Source organism: Seriola lalandi, unplaced genomic scaffold (genome assembly GCF_002814215.2).
Source record: "Seriola lalandi dorsalis isolate HSWRI2012SDOR001 ecotype SW California unplaced genomic scaffold, Sedor1 jcf7180002054972, whole genome shotgun sequence".
NCBI classification, from domain to species: domain Eukaryota; kingdom Metazoa; phylum Chordata; class Actinopteri; order Carangiformes; family Carangidae; genus Seriola; species Seriola lalandi.
In genome coordinates, this window is record NW_019525660.1 from 5,985,919 (window position 1) to 5,998,638 (window position 12,720).

The 12,720-nt window shown below is 40.1% G+C and overlaps 1 protein-coding gene across 1 annotated transcript; it reads left to right on the forward strand.

Moving 5' to 3' along the window:
• The first annotated feature begins 1,218 nt into the window (after positions 1–1,218).
• cngb3.1 (cyclic nucleotide gated channel subunit beta 3, tandem duplicate 1) lies at positions 1,219–12,710 on the forward strand. The gene is made up of 17 exons (XM_087171752.1): positions 1,219–1,233; positions 1,698–1,888; positions 4,000–4,151; positions 4,252–4,551; positions 4,647–4,855; positions 4,995–5,045; positions 5,710–5,796; positions 5,885–5,949; positions 6,784–6,906; positions 8,483–8,624; positions 8,804–8,963; positions 9,036–9,133; positions 10,083–10,166; positions 10,452–10,570; positions 11,973–12,125; positions 12,310–12,439; positions 12,571–12,710. The coding sequence occupies exons 1-17, from the start codon at positions 1,219–1,221 to the stop codon at positions 12,592–12,594; spliced, it is 2,103 nt and encodes a 700-aa protein (XP_087027878.1). The 3' UTR covers positions 12,595–12,710.
• Positions 12,711–12,720: the final 10 nt, after the last annotated feature.

A 12,720-nucleotide genomic window follows, 5' to 3' on the forward strand; every position in this document is an offset into this window, starting at 1 on the left:
TAATTTGATTTCATACAAATTATTTATATGCACTGATTGCTCCCTAAACAGCTTTCATACATTTAGCCCAAACAGTCAACTAGTCAGGTTCTTGCTACTTGTTTGTCACTTGGGCTCATACAGGTACTTTTCAGGTGAGCCATGGCAGGTGACTCAGATCAGGGAAATCCTCTAAAGCAGCTTGGCACTGATGTGGAGAAGATGCAGCTTCAGCAGGGAGGGTGGATCTGTGGATTTACTGTTGCAGTGCTTTTTCAGGGGGCTGAATACCTGCAGGATTTTATGCTGAGGAAAAGAAGGATGAATTGTAAGGGTGATTGCTAAATGCATTAGCAAATATTTAAATAAAAACTGGTCCTGGTTTTATTAAATTACATTTTAGCACTTGAGCAGTTTTGGACTTGTAGTTAACAATATTAATTGAAAACAAAATATATGAGACTGAGAACATAAGGTCGGGCTTTGCCCTGTTTGTCTTTCCACTTTCATGTGCCTACTGTTACCACTGTTGTGTGTTTACAGGAAGAAAAGCCTCCTGAAAAGAAGGATGAAAAAGAGCAGCCAAAGAAAGAGGAAGAAAAAAAAGAGGAGGACAAAAAGGAGGAGGAAAAGAAAGAAGATGCAAAGAAAGAGGAGGAACCTAAGAAGGAAGAGCCAAAGCCAGGTGAATAGTTTATTTGTTTATTTGATCTTAGTTTATCTATGTTCAGTGTTATACTAACAGTAATTGTCATCTGCAGGCACAGTGACATCACATGAAGTGTTACATGTGCAGAAACGTGTTTGGTGTTTGTTTTTGCTTTGCTTTGCTTTGCTTTGCTTTACACAAGTGTTTGAGTAATAGAGTCAGATTGTCTTATCGTGACTTAACACATCCTCCTCCAGTGTCTGTGATTTTTCTGGCAGATAAATACTGTCTAGTGGACCTGTGAACTCCATTAGAGCAGAATACTTACTGGAAATACAGCATCTGCCATACAGACCTTAGTGGTTGATGGATACATTAACACAGACTATTAAACATCATGTCTACTATTTTCTTCATAAACATAATGCACAGGGGCATGAAGGAACTATCAACAACATATATTGTGTGATGTATGCATTCTACATTTGCACTGTAAAGGCTTGTGTGTGTGTCATGGAGAGTCTTTCAGTGCACATCAATATGACATTTGAGCCTAAAGTTTTACTACAATGATGACATGATGTTCTAATATGCAGAACATCTGCGTAACATCTTATTTTATGATGTACTGTTCATTCAGAAAGTCTTCAGACACCTTCACTTTTTTTCACATGTTGTTATGTTGCAGCCTCAAGCTAAAATAAAAAACAAACAAACATTTTTTTTACCTCATCAATCTACACCCAATATCCCATACTGAAAACTGACTGCAAAGCTAAGATCTGGGGAAGGATCCAATAAAAAATTGCTGCATTGAAGGAAAAGCAAAGTGGCCTCCATATTTCTTAAATAGAAGAAGTTTGGAACAACCAGGACTCTTCAGCTGCCTGCCTGGACAAACTGAACAATCAGGGAGAAAGTTCTTGGTAAGAGATGTGATCAAGAACATGATGGTCACTTTGGCTGAGCTCCAGAGATCTGTGTATTGCAAAAGAAAAGGACGGCTATTTCCTCTCTTACAACAATGCTAATCTGTAATTCAGAGCTGAGAAGTTTCAGGTTATGAAAGAGAGTCATTGAACACCAGTTTCGTGGCCGATTAGCAGCTGACATCACTGTTACATTGTGTTTTCGATTACTTGCAGATGCTCCTGCTCCTGCTCCTGCTCCTGCTCCTGCTCCTGCTCCTGCTCCTGCACCTGCTCCTGCTCCTGCTCCAGCTGATCCTGCTGATCCTGCCAATCCAGAAGGGGCTGAGGAGTAAGAATACATTACTACATATTGTATTATATATTTTTATTTTTATTTTTATTATATAATTTTTGCTCGTGCTTTCATAAAGCATTAACAAATCCACAGAACCTTCCATTGTGGCTCTGTGAGACTGGATCTTGATAAACTGGTGTTTTTGAGTCTGCTTTGGTCGCTCTGTCATAAAAATGCTTAAGAATCCCTGATCCACTGTAGGTACGGAACAGTGAGTAAGGAAGAACACAGACTGATCTAGAACATCTGGAAATGTTTGATGCCATAGTTGGTATCCATACTACTGTTAAGTTGCCTGCAGGCTCAGCTCATAGTGGATCAGAGATTTGTTGAGGAGAGGATTTTGTTTTTAACATTTACCTGATTACTTGGATCATTAAGCACCATCAATATTATATTATAGTATAATATTAAAGATGCGAGGCCTATGGGACTCTATGGTTAGCAGCTATACAAATAAACCTGACCTGACTAAGAATACCTGACTATCCATGTCCCTGGTATCCAAGTATGAGTGTACATCAGACAGTTAGTATAGTAATGAACTATCAGATGTAAAGTATTTCACTTTGACTTGGTGGCATTCAGCATTCAGAAGCTAGAGACATGACTGTTGTTAATATCTGCCAGTCAAATATAAACCTTTGTTTCAGCTCCACACATAAGGTAAAAGTTACATAAGTGTTTTCAGCTGATTGTGCAGATGGACACTTGGCACACGTCTAAATGACTGCAAGGTCTGCATTGTTTCAGCCTCCCTCTAAATAAATGCAGTGCGTGGAGATACTGTGTGTTAGCTTCAGGAGCAGCAGCCATGATTACACTGTGATTTGCATCCTGTGACTCCTAAAGTAGGAAAGAAGCTTAGCAGATTAGTGGTGTTTGTGACTGAGAACAATCAGAGGTAGCATTCATGTGCAAGTGGGAGTTGATTTCAAAGAATTTATTTTGTTCTTTGCAGATGATTTTTATACTTTTTTTGAAAATGTAGGTTATTTTTGTAGTACCTGGTACAAAGATTTACTTTTGACAATATCTGACAATGCCACCTCCCACTAAGGGGCAGGAGGAACCCTTAACATCTCCTGTACAAGTTGTGACCCACTCTGACTTCCCCGAACAGGAACAATTTACCAGAGGCGTATCTTGTGTAAAAATTAAGTTGGTTTTATTACAATAGATAAATAAAATTTCCATAAAATATAGGCATGAGGCAATAAGAAACGAACAATTCCGCTGATGGTTCAATCAATCAGTTCTCTTCATAATAAGGGCGCGTCGGCTCTACACAGCAACAATAAAAATGACAGAAGAAGGAGACAACAGAGCTACCACCACACACATGCACTACACATTAAATAGCATTACACACTTAAACTCTATAGATTTATTGCAATGGAATACATGCAGTATCACGACAACTATACACACCTCTACAGAGTGTCACCCGTGCGGTCCCACCACAGGAAGGGGGCTGTGTTTTGATGTGGACCCGGCCTTTCACAAAGTCAAACTGTAGATATGAAGAGAACAAACATTAGCTTTCATTACCATCCAAAATGACTACCATACAATACAGCAATCATGCTAGAAAATACTAAATGCCTCAAGCCTACAAATCAAAATAAACAACAACAAAAAAGCAAGTTAACAGTAGAAAACAGTGGCTGGCCTGGTCCAGTCTCTGGGTATCAATGGCCACGTCAATCCTGAACCTGACGGACAGGACCCTCGTGTCTGCCTGTCACCCCGTATGAGAGGGAGAGCCAAGTCGGGAGGAAAGGGGCTTTCCACTGGGGCAACCGGCGTTTTATCACTTCCTGATTGACACCCGGTCACATGACCGCAGACGACCAGTCATGTGACCAAGTGTCACATTTTCTTACATTTTGCATGTCAGTAACTCATCCTTGTCTCTGGATTTTATTAAAATCCTGTTCTTTCTCAGAGGTTTAGATAAAAGTGAAAAAGTGTTGCTAATTTCTCTTAACAAGCTAAAGCCTCTTAATGAGCTAATGTAGAGTTGTGTCTGCTCGCTTTTTCTCCTTTAACAGCAGATTAATAGTGACAACAATAACATGAACTGCACTTACATCTGTTTTCAGTGAAAATGCCCCTCCTCCACCTGTTGTCTACAACCGCTTCACAGATGACACTCTCAGAACTTTGGTCAAGAGGTTAAAAGAACGGACAGATATGCTCAAAGAGAAAGTCATAGATCCCTATGCAACTTCTCCTGAAATCACCCCACCTGTCAGTAAGTAAAGACATAATATCTGGAAAGCACAGAGACAGAAAACTGGCTCACAGACATGGAAAAGCCACTTAACCCACCATCACTCTCTTTGTCTCTTTAGCACCTATTCTGAAGAAGGATGACTACATCAAGTTGAAGGAGGAGGAGCGGATAGCAAAAGAAGAGGCAGATAAGAAGAAGGCAGAGGAGGCAGCTAAAAAGGCAGAGGAGAAGAAGAAGAAGGATGAGGAGAAAAGGCTGGAGGCCGAGAAGAAAGCAGAGGAGGAGAGGCTGGCGGAGGAGGCCAGGAAGAAAGCAAAGATCCTCCCAGACATCAACTGCTCCTGTTTCGATGTCCTAATCCATCCAATCGAGGAAAAGATGGATGAAGTCCTGGGAACCACCATAGATCCTTTCACAGGTAGGTGAGGTCCAAGCAGGCCATCTGACACCTCAGTTTAACTGAACATATAAACGCATGTAAATACTGAAATGTAATTGGCTCTCTGTCTCCAGATCGTCGCTATATCACCTGGCTGACTGTGGTAGCAATTGCATACAACTATAATGTCTGGTTTTGCTCTGCCCGTTTGGCGTTCCCTTACCACACTCCAGCTGCCAACCCCTTCTGGATATTTTGTGACATCCTCAGTGACTTAGTTAATGTTACTGACATCGTGATTTGGCAGCCCCGACTGCAGTTTGTCAAAGCCGGCGACATCATTGTAAGTCACAAAGCATTCTGCGGCATCACTGTCAATGACCTGTAACCTGTGTCTGCAACAGCTGAATTTATGGTAGCTTTATGTGACCTGTGCATTGTAACACTGTGTGTAATTAACACAAATCGTCTGTCCACTGCAGAAAGACAGAGCATTGACAAAGGTACACTATCGGAAATCGCAACGGTTTAAGGTGAGAATGTAAAAACACATCCACCTTTACTTAGTGTACTTACAGGTTTGAGGTAGTTTTACTTTATTCCATTGTAAACTTTTACTCCAATACATGTTAGAGGGAAATTTTGTATGTTTTACTGATTAACCTTTAACATTTAACATTTAACAGCTATGAAATGTATTTACAGATTAAACCAGTGGTTCCAAGGTTTTTTGGCTTTGTGACCTCTTTTAAAAACAGCAGTCTAATTCAGCATCCCTTGTCACATGTCAGACGTCTCTGAGTTGTTATCACTTCCTCTAAATTCCTCATATGGTTCCCTTTAAACATATGTAGTGGATCAAAGAGGTTAAATCATCTGATATTTCACAAAAAAGCAACATGAGGGCTTTGAGGGGCCCGATCCCCAGGTTGGAAACCATTGGACTAAACATTATAAAGAGCAGTTAAAACTCCACATACTGTACAACAGTAAAATGAAATCTGTACTTTAGCCAAGTGACAGCTGAAATGAAAGACTTTTACTTGTAATGGAGAATCATAACATTGTTGTACTGGTGTTTTTACTGAAGTGAATAATAATAATTCTTTTGAGTCATTGGGATGAAATCCCAGAATTAGTCACTATAACCTCACAGGTACAGAAGTAGTATAACTTGTGTTCTTCCTGTCTCTGCAGACTGATATAGCCAGCATCCTACCCTTCGACCTTTTCTGCCTGCACTTTCAATTCTCCTCCGTGTACCGAATCAACCGCTTCATCAGGGTAGGCAGGCAGCTGATCCTTTTTATTAGTAACAATGTAACTGAAAAAAAAAACTTTACATTTTTTGTGTGATTCCTGTGTGTTCCAGATTGAATCCTTTTTTGAGTTCAGCGATCGACTTGAAAGCATCATGGCAAAAGCTTACATTTGGAGGTAAATGCTCATGGATCAATGGAGCAGATTCATATTGGTTTTTATCCAGTTCCCAGTCCACTGTGTGTGAACCTTAGATGAACTGTACTATTTGGTGCTGACAGTTTCTGAACCATTTACTTTTGGATTTACTTTTTCTTTGGATGTAGATTCTTTATACGTATATAGTAATTAGTACATGAAATTTTTTTGAAAATTTCCCTCTACAGACAAAAAAGAAAAAAGAACAAAGATGGATTTTGCTGTTTTCACAGCCTGCAAATGTGGTTACTCATGTAGTTTTTTTTTTTTGTATTACTGACATTCAAAGGCACAGATACAAGGTTGATCAACAAACATAAATACATATTCAGTATTTATACATACACATATGAACTTAGATGCAGATGCATGTGTACGAGGTTCCTACAGTATGTACTGTGCATACACACACAGACTTTGTAGTTTAACCATTAGAATATTGCATTAATCAGAAAAAAAGAAAAAAAACGGAATATGAAACCAAAAAACAAAAGAATACAAGGCTGTGTGATATAAGAAATATAATAACCACTGTCACAAGAGGCTCAGCTGCAGATACAACTTTAAGGTCCATTAAGAAAAGTTCCCATTTCATAGTGTTTGTCTAGTCTATCTATCAAGGCAGAGGATACCTTTGTGCAGCCTCTCTAGAGTCTGTAAGTGGTGGGACATGCACTGACAGCAGTCTCTTGCCAATTCACAATGCAAATTCTATTTGTCAGAGTGGAAGGATCCACTGACATGAATAATAAAACTAAAATAATATTTCAACATCTCACCCTCTCTTTTTATGTCACTGTCTTTCTGATGCAGAGTGGCTCGGACCACAGGCTACCTGCTCTACATGCTCCATCTCAACGCCTGTGTGTACTATGTCGCGTCACTGAGCCAGGGTCTTGCAACAACTACATGGGTGTATGATGGAAACGGCACAGCGTATGTTGATCTCCCTTTGTCTTGTTGTTTGTGATTAGAATTCATTCTGGTGTTAGTGTTGTTGGAGTTTTCTGTGGTGCTGAAACAGTCTCTCTCCATGGTATTGAAACACTGCCAGCCCATCCCATGCTGAGCCTCTGTCCATGGTTCAAATTTCATGCACAGTTTCTCAATTATTGTGGCCAATCTCTCTGTTTGCCAAATAGTCCACTATATTTACTGACTTAGAGTCATTTTATGAGTGTGGCATGTATGAACTATATAGTGTCCTAAAAACTCCTCATGATAGGATGAAGAAAATACTTTTTGCTAACAGTTCTACAACGCAATACATCACATATTATAGGTATGAAACCCCACCTGACAGTGATGACCCAGTTCTGCTATATGGGGAGTAGAGAATTTCTCTCTCTCTCCCATCATTCAACAACATCCACATGCCTTTACAATGCTGAGCAAATGACCAAACCTACTAAAACCCTAGAAACCTCCCTAAAAACAAAGTATCTCTGGACATTGGCAGCACACCCAAGCCAGTCACACTTACACATGCTTTAAGAAAAGGTAACCTTATCCAGTCTAACACTATGACTGTATCATGATCAGTATTATTAAATATTATGATTATGATCGTTTCAATCAGGAGAGACTAATTTGTGTAAACTAATGAAAATTGCAATCTGCAAAACGAGAGTAAAAGTGAGAGAGTCTTTGGTGTTAGACCCAATCAAGATGTCATCATATTTGAAAAAGGGGGTGAGGGTTTGTGATATATAGGGAAACACCCCATGGTCTAGACACTGATGGTCGTCCTGAAGATAGGAAGCGGAGAAGGTGGTGATCCGAATGTGATGAGGAGTGATGATCAGCTCGGCCTGACTGGATATGAAGACTGGAGGTGGATGGAGTGGAGATGGTTGCAGCAATTTACACTGGATATGAGAACTGGAGGTGAAAGGGGTCGAGGAGGGTCACAGCAAACACACTGAAATGACAGCTGAAAGCAGGAGAGAGGAGAACCAATTTTTTTTTTTGGGGCCTTTTATGCCTTTATTGACAGTGCAGTAGAGAGACACAGGAAATGGAGAGGCAGAGAGGAATGACATGCAGCAAAGGGCTGTCCGGGACTCGAACCGGGGCCAACTGCAGTAAGGACCTTAGCCTCTGCACATGGGGCGGATGCTCAACCAACTGAGCTACTTGACGCCCCAAGGAGAACCAATTTTAAAGTATGACAGGAACAATGTGATTAGCTGGCTGGAGATCATGGAGCGATCTGATTGGTTGCCTAACACCTAAAGTCAGCTGATTACAAGGAGTTGGGTGAGAGAGGGCTAAACGAGAGAATTGTGAATGGAAGCAGCATAGACATAGTCTTCCTGCTTGCTAAGCTTCATCTGTGATTCCACGTATTTCTCCAAACTCTGTCACAATCTGACTCAAGGCTGGAGAAAGAAGGGGACACCACACTGAGTAAAAAAAAGTTTTATGTTACATGACTGAAATATATCAAAATAAAATTAAGATGCAAGTTGTCTCTGTCCATCAGTAACCTGGGTCTTTTTTACCCCTCCAGGTACCTGCGTTGTTACTACTATGCTGTCCGTAGTCTGATCAACATCGGGGGGCTTCCAGAGCCTGTGACCACCTTTGAGATTAGCTTTCAGATGGCTAACTTTTTCACTGGTGTTTTTGTGTTCTCCAGTTTGATTGGACAGGTAGGAGGATCGTTTTTTAGCATAAGTTTTATTCATAAGTCTTTCGTATGACAACTGTTCAAGACCAGGAGATTTGTTGCAGTTATTCAGCCGTTTAATGTTTCAAATTTGTGTTGTTCTTTATATAGTATGTAGTGTTATAATTTCCCCTTAACTCCTTCCATCTTTCTTTCTTTCAGATGAGAGATGTCATAGGGGCAGCAACAGCAGGTGAGACGTATTTTCGTGCATCAATGGATGGCTGTGTTGCCTACATGAACACGTATACAATCCCCAAGCTGGTCCAGAACAGAGTCCGGACCTGGTACAACTACACGTGGGCCGCTCAGGGCATGCTGGGTAAGTGTCAAAAAACTTTATCCCAAAAATGTATCCAGGTATCCACTCATATCCACTGCCTGTCCTCTCCAGATGAGTCAGAGCTGCTGGACAAGATGCCTCTGGTGATGAGAATCGCCATCGCTGTGGATATCAACCTGGCCACTTTTCAGAAGATCGCACTGTTTCAGGTGACTGAGCATTCACATTTTGTCAGGAGTGTGGTCTTACGTTAGAGGAGAGAGACAAAAACAAAAAACGAAACAATAAGCTATAACATGGGTTCGCATCGTCTCGACATAATGTACCAAAGATGAATGAAATCAGGAGACTATTTTAATTAGGGCAGGAGAACCAAATGGTGCGTCATGCATAGTGAAAATTCACGTTTTATGGTTCTTGCACATGGATGTGGCAAATGACTCGACAGAACCCCCTTTAAAATTTCAACGAAGCCCTTCTTGCCCCTGTGGTTTCACCTACATGCATGAAAATCGGTAGGAACATAAAACATGCCAAGACGTACAAAAAAGCCTCTTGCACCCATAGCTTAAACCAAATAGGAGGTCTGCCATTTTGAATTTAATTTTTGCAATTTTGGCACTGTTTTTGCAATTTAAAGGTCATGTACTTTAACAAACTCCTCCAAGAGAATTCAGAGATCAACATCATATTTGGTCAATCTTATTTTAAGACCTTTGCAATGTTGCAAAGCTTTTGAGTTTTCATTGGAGGACCTGTCCGTCATCATTTGATTTACATGAAATTTTGATGGTCTGGTTTACACTTGATATTAATTAACATAATGCACATTGGCGGCATCAAGTGGCCTCCTGGCAGAGGCCCTGAGCTTAGCGTCTGGGCCAGGGCCCGCATAATGCTGCTTGCAGTTTTAATTTGATTTGAATTGTGAACTAAAGCATTTGGGCCATACATCAACATGAAAAAAGAGCAACAAGTATTTGCTGTATTGCTAAATACTGAGTGACACATTTCAGTGAATGGTTGTCAATAAGATTTTATTTTCATGCATAGGCACTAAATGGAGCCTTCACAATTTAAGTCACTTTAGCTGCTGGAGAGAAGGTTAAATCACACAGAGCTAAAAAACTAACTGTGAACCTCATACTGTCTCCTCAGGGCTGTGACCAGCAGATGCTGGTGGACATGTTGCTGAGGCTTAAGTCAATCATCTACCTACCTGGAGACTTTGTTGTAAAGAAAGTGGGTATATACTGTGTTTGCCTCTGTCTCTGTGTCTCTGTGTGTGTGTGTGTGTGTGTGTGTGTGTGTGTGTGTGTGTGTGTGTGTGTGTGTGTGTGTGTGTGTAAAGGATACACTTTAATGATCATCATGAAGCAAGCACCCAATAATCTAAGCAGAGTTTCATTATGTGAGAGAACTGCTGACGTCTGTGTGTGCAGGGTGATATCGGCAAAGATATAGGAACTGATCTTTTGCTTCCCTTCAGTAAATCATTTGTGTAAACATCCACTTCCGCCTCTGCAGGGAGACATTGGTAAAGAGATGTACATCATTAAAGGTGGAGCGGTGCAGGTGGTGGGAGGACCCGACAACAGCATTGTGTTTGTCACACTGAAGGCCGGCTCTGTGTTTGGAGAAATCAGGTTCGTGTGCAGGAGTAATTAGTGATCTATGACGACTGGAACCTAATATAAAATGACTAAAATCATTCAACAGGTCTCATTAGAATTTTATCATTCAATAAATGGTTACTTATGGATATAAGTGAAATTCTTATAAACATTATATATTTGTTTCAGTTAAAGCTGATGCAGTCATATAATTCTTGTATGAAACAAAGCTAATTTACACTGAATTTCAAAACCTAATTTTTACCTTTCCAAGTCAGTTTGTAGTGAGCAGATGTGATAATGAACTTTCAGGCTGCAGTCCTACCTTTGTTGTAACATATGATAGAGATGCTAATTGGATCAAGGTCTGCATAACCTAAAAGAAAACCTATATCATGCAAACTCAATTCTGTGTTTTGAACAGTATCACCTTAACAAAGATAGTATGTGTTAGATTAGATTAGATTAGATTAGATTAGATTAGATTAGATTAACTTTATTTATCCCACAACTGGGGAATTCATTTGCAGCACTGTTGTATTATGTTGTACAGTCTGTTTGTTATACAGTCTATTCAGAAAGTGTTCAGACTGCCTTCAATTATTCACATTATGTTGCAGGCTTATGCTAAAATAAAAAAATAAAAAATATTCCCTTATAAATCTACACTCAATATCCCAAACCCTTAACCCTGAAACAGAATTTAAAAAATCTGTGAATCTGCAAATGTATTAAAAAGAGAAAACTGAAATATCACATTGACATAAGTATTCAGATACTTGAAATTTAGCTCAGGTGAAGTCCATTTGTGGTAAATTCAACTGATTTTTACATGATTTAGAAAGACACATACCTGTCTATACAAGGTCTCACAGCTGACAATGTATAACAGAGCAAAAGCAACGAAGAGAAACTGTGAGCTCAGAGACAGGATCATGTTGAGTGACAGATCTGAGGAAGACTACAAAACAACTTCTGCTGCACTTAAGGTTCCCAAGAGCACAGTGGGCTCCATAATTTTTAAATGGAAGAAGTTAAGAACAACCAGGACTCTTCTTAGAGCAGGCCGCCTGGCCAAACTGAACAAGCAGGGAGAAGTGTCCGGGTAAGAGAGGAGACAAGAACGTGAAGGTCACTCTGGCTGAGCTCCAGAGATCCAGAGAAATGGGAGGCACCAGAGTTTAATTTTCAGTGCCATAACAAAGTGTCTGAATACATAATATGTATGTTAGTGTGATATTTGCAAAAAAACTCTGTTTCCACAGAATTTTTTAGCTTAAAGGCTTTACCAAAAAAAAAAAAGAAAAAATTAAAGGGGTCTGAACACTTTCTGAATTCACTGTGTTTCTCAGATGAAACTTAAAAATTTCCAAGCAAGATACCCGGTGATATTGGACATGGACACATGGTTTATTTCTGTTTCCACCCCCAACAGCTTACTACAATCTGCTAAAGATGGAGGAAACAGGCGCACCGCTAATGTCAAAGCACATGGCTTTGCTAATCTCTTTGTCCTGGAGAAGAAGGACCTGTTTGACATCCTTGTCCACTACCCAGAGTCTCAGAAAGTGCTGGCCAGGAAGGGAAAGTGAGTCAATGTGCTTGAGCAACAGTCACAGAAGTTTTCTTGTGACTATGGCTGTTTTAGTCAAGAACTGTATGAATTGATTTATCCTGCTAAAAAGAAGTCAAATCCTTTTTACACTGTATAAAAGACTACATAAAAATGTAACAAGCAGCCCATAAAGGATCATCTCTGTGTGATTGTAAAGGAAACTGACCAAAGCCAAAGGCCCAGCAGGTGCTAAGGCCGAGGATAAGCCGAAAGGTCTGACTCTGTTTGGACAAAAACCACCAACGCCCAAGCTGCTCAAAGCCTTCGCCAACCTCCGCAAACTCAAGGTAATGTCGCCTTTATTCATACATATCTATAACTAAAGACACAGTGATGACTTTGGGTCCAGTTATCTCATCACAATAGTGAGTAAGTGAGCGTAATGTGCCCTGCTTTTGTTCTTTTTTTTTGTCAACAGAAAAGTGAAGCTGAGAAGAAATGAGAAGGGGACGTGTGATAAAACCATATCATTCTGTATAATCCTGTTCACCATCTACTGAAAGACACTAATACTAAAGTCAGATTTACAGGCCAAAGTGGTTCAGTTGTTTGTTTTTATATGATCTGG

Bases quoted from the DNA above. Each gene is read 5' to 3' on its own strand.
- cngb3.1 (XM_087171752.1), top strand. The intron at 4,856-4,994 runs GTAAGTCACAAA...TGTCCACTGCAG, and splicing joins TCAAAGCCGGCGACATCATT to AAAGACAGAGCATTGACAAA. The intron at 6,907-8,482 runs GTATGTTGATCT...TTACCCCTCCAG, and splicing joins TATGATGGAAACGGCACAGC to GTACCTGCGTTGTTACTACT.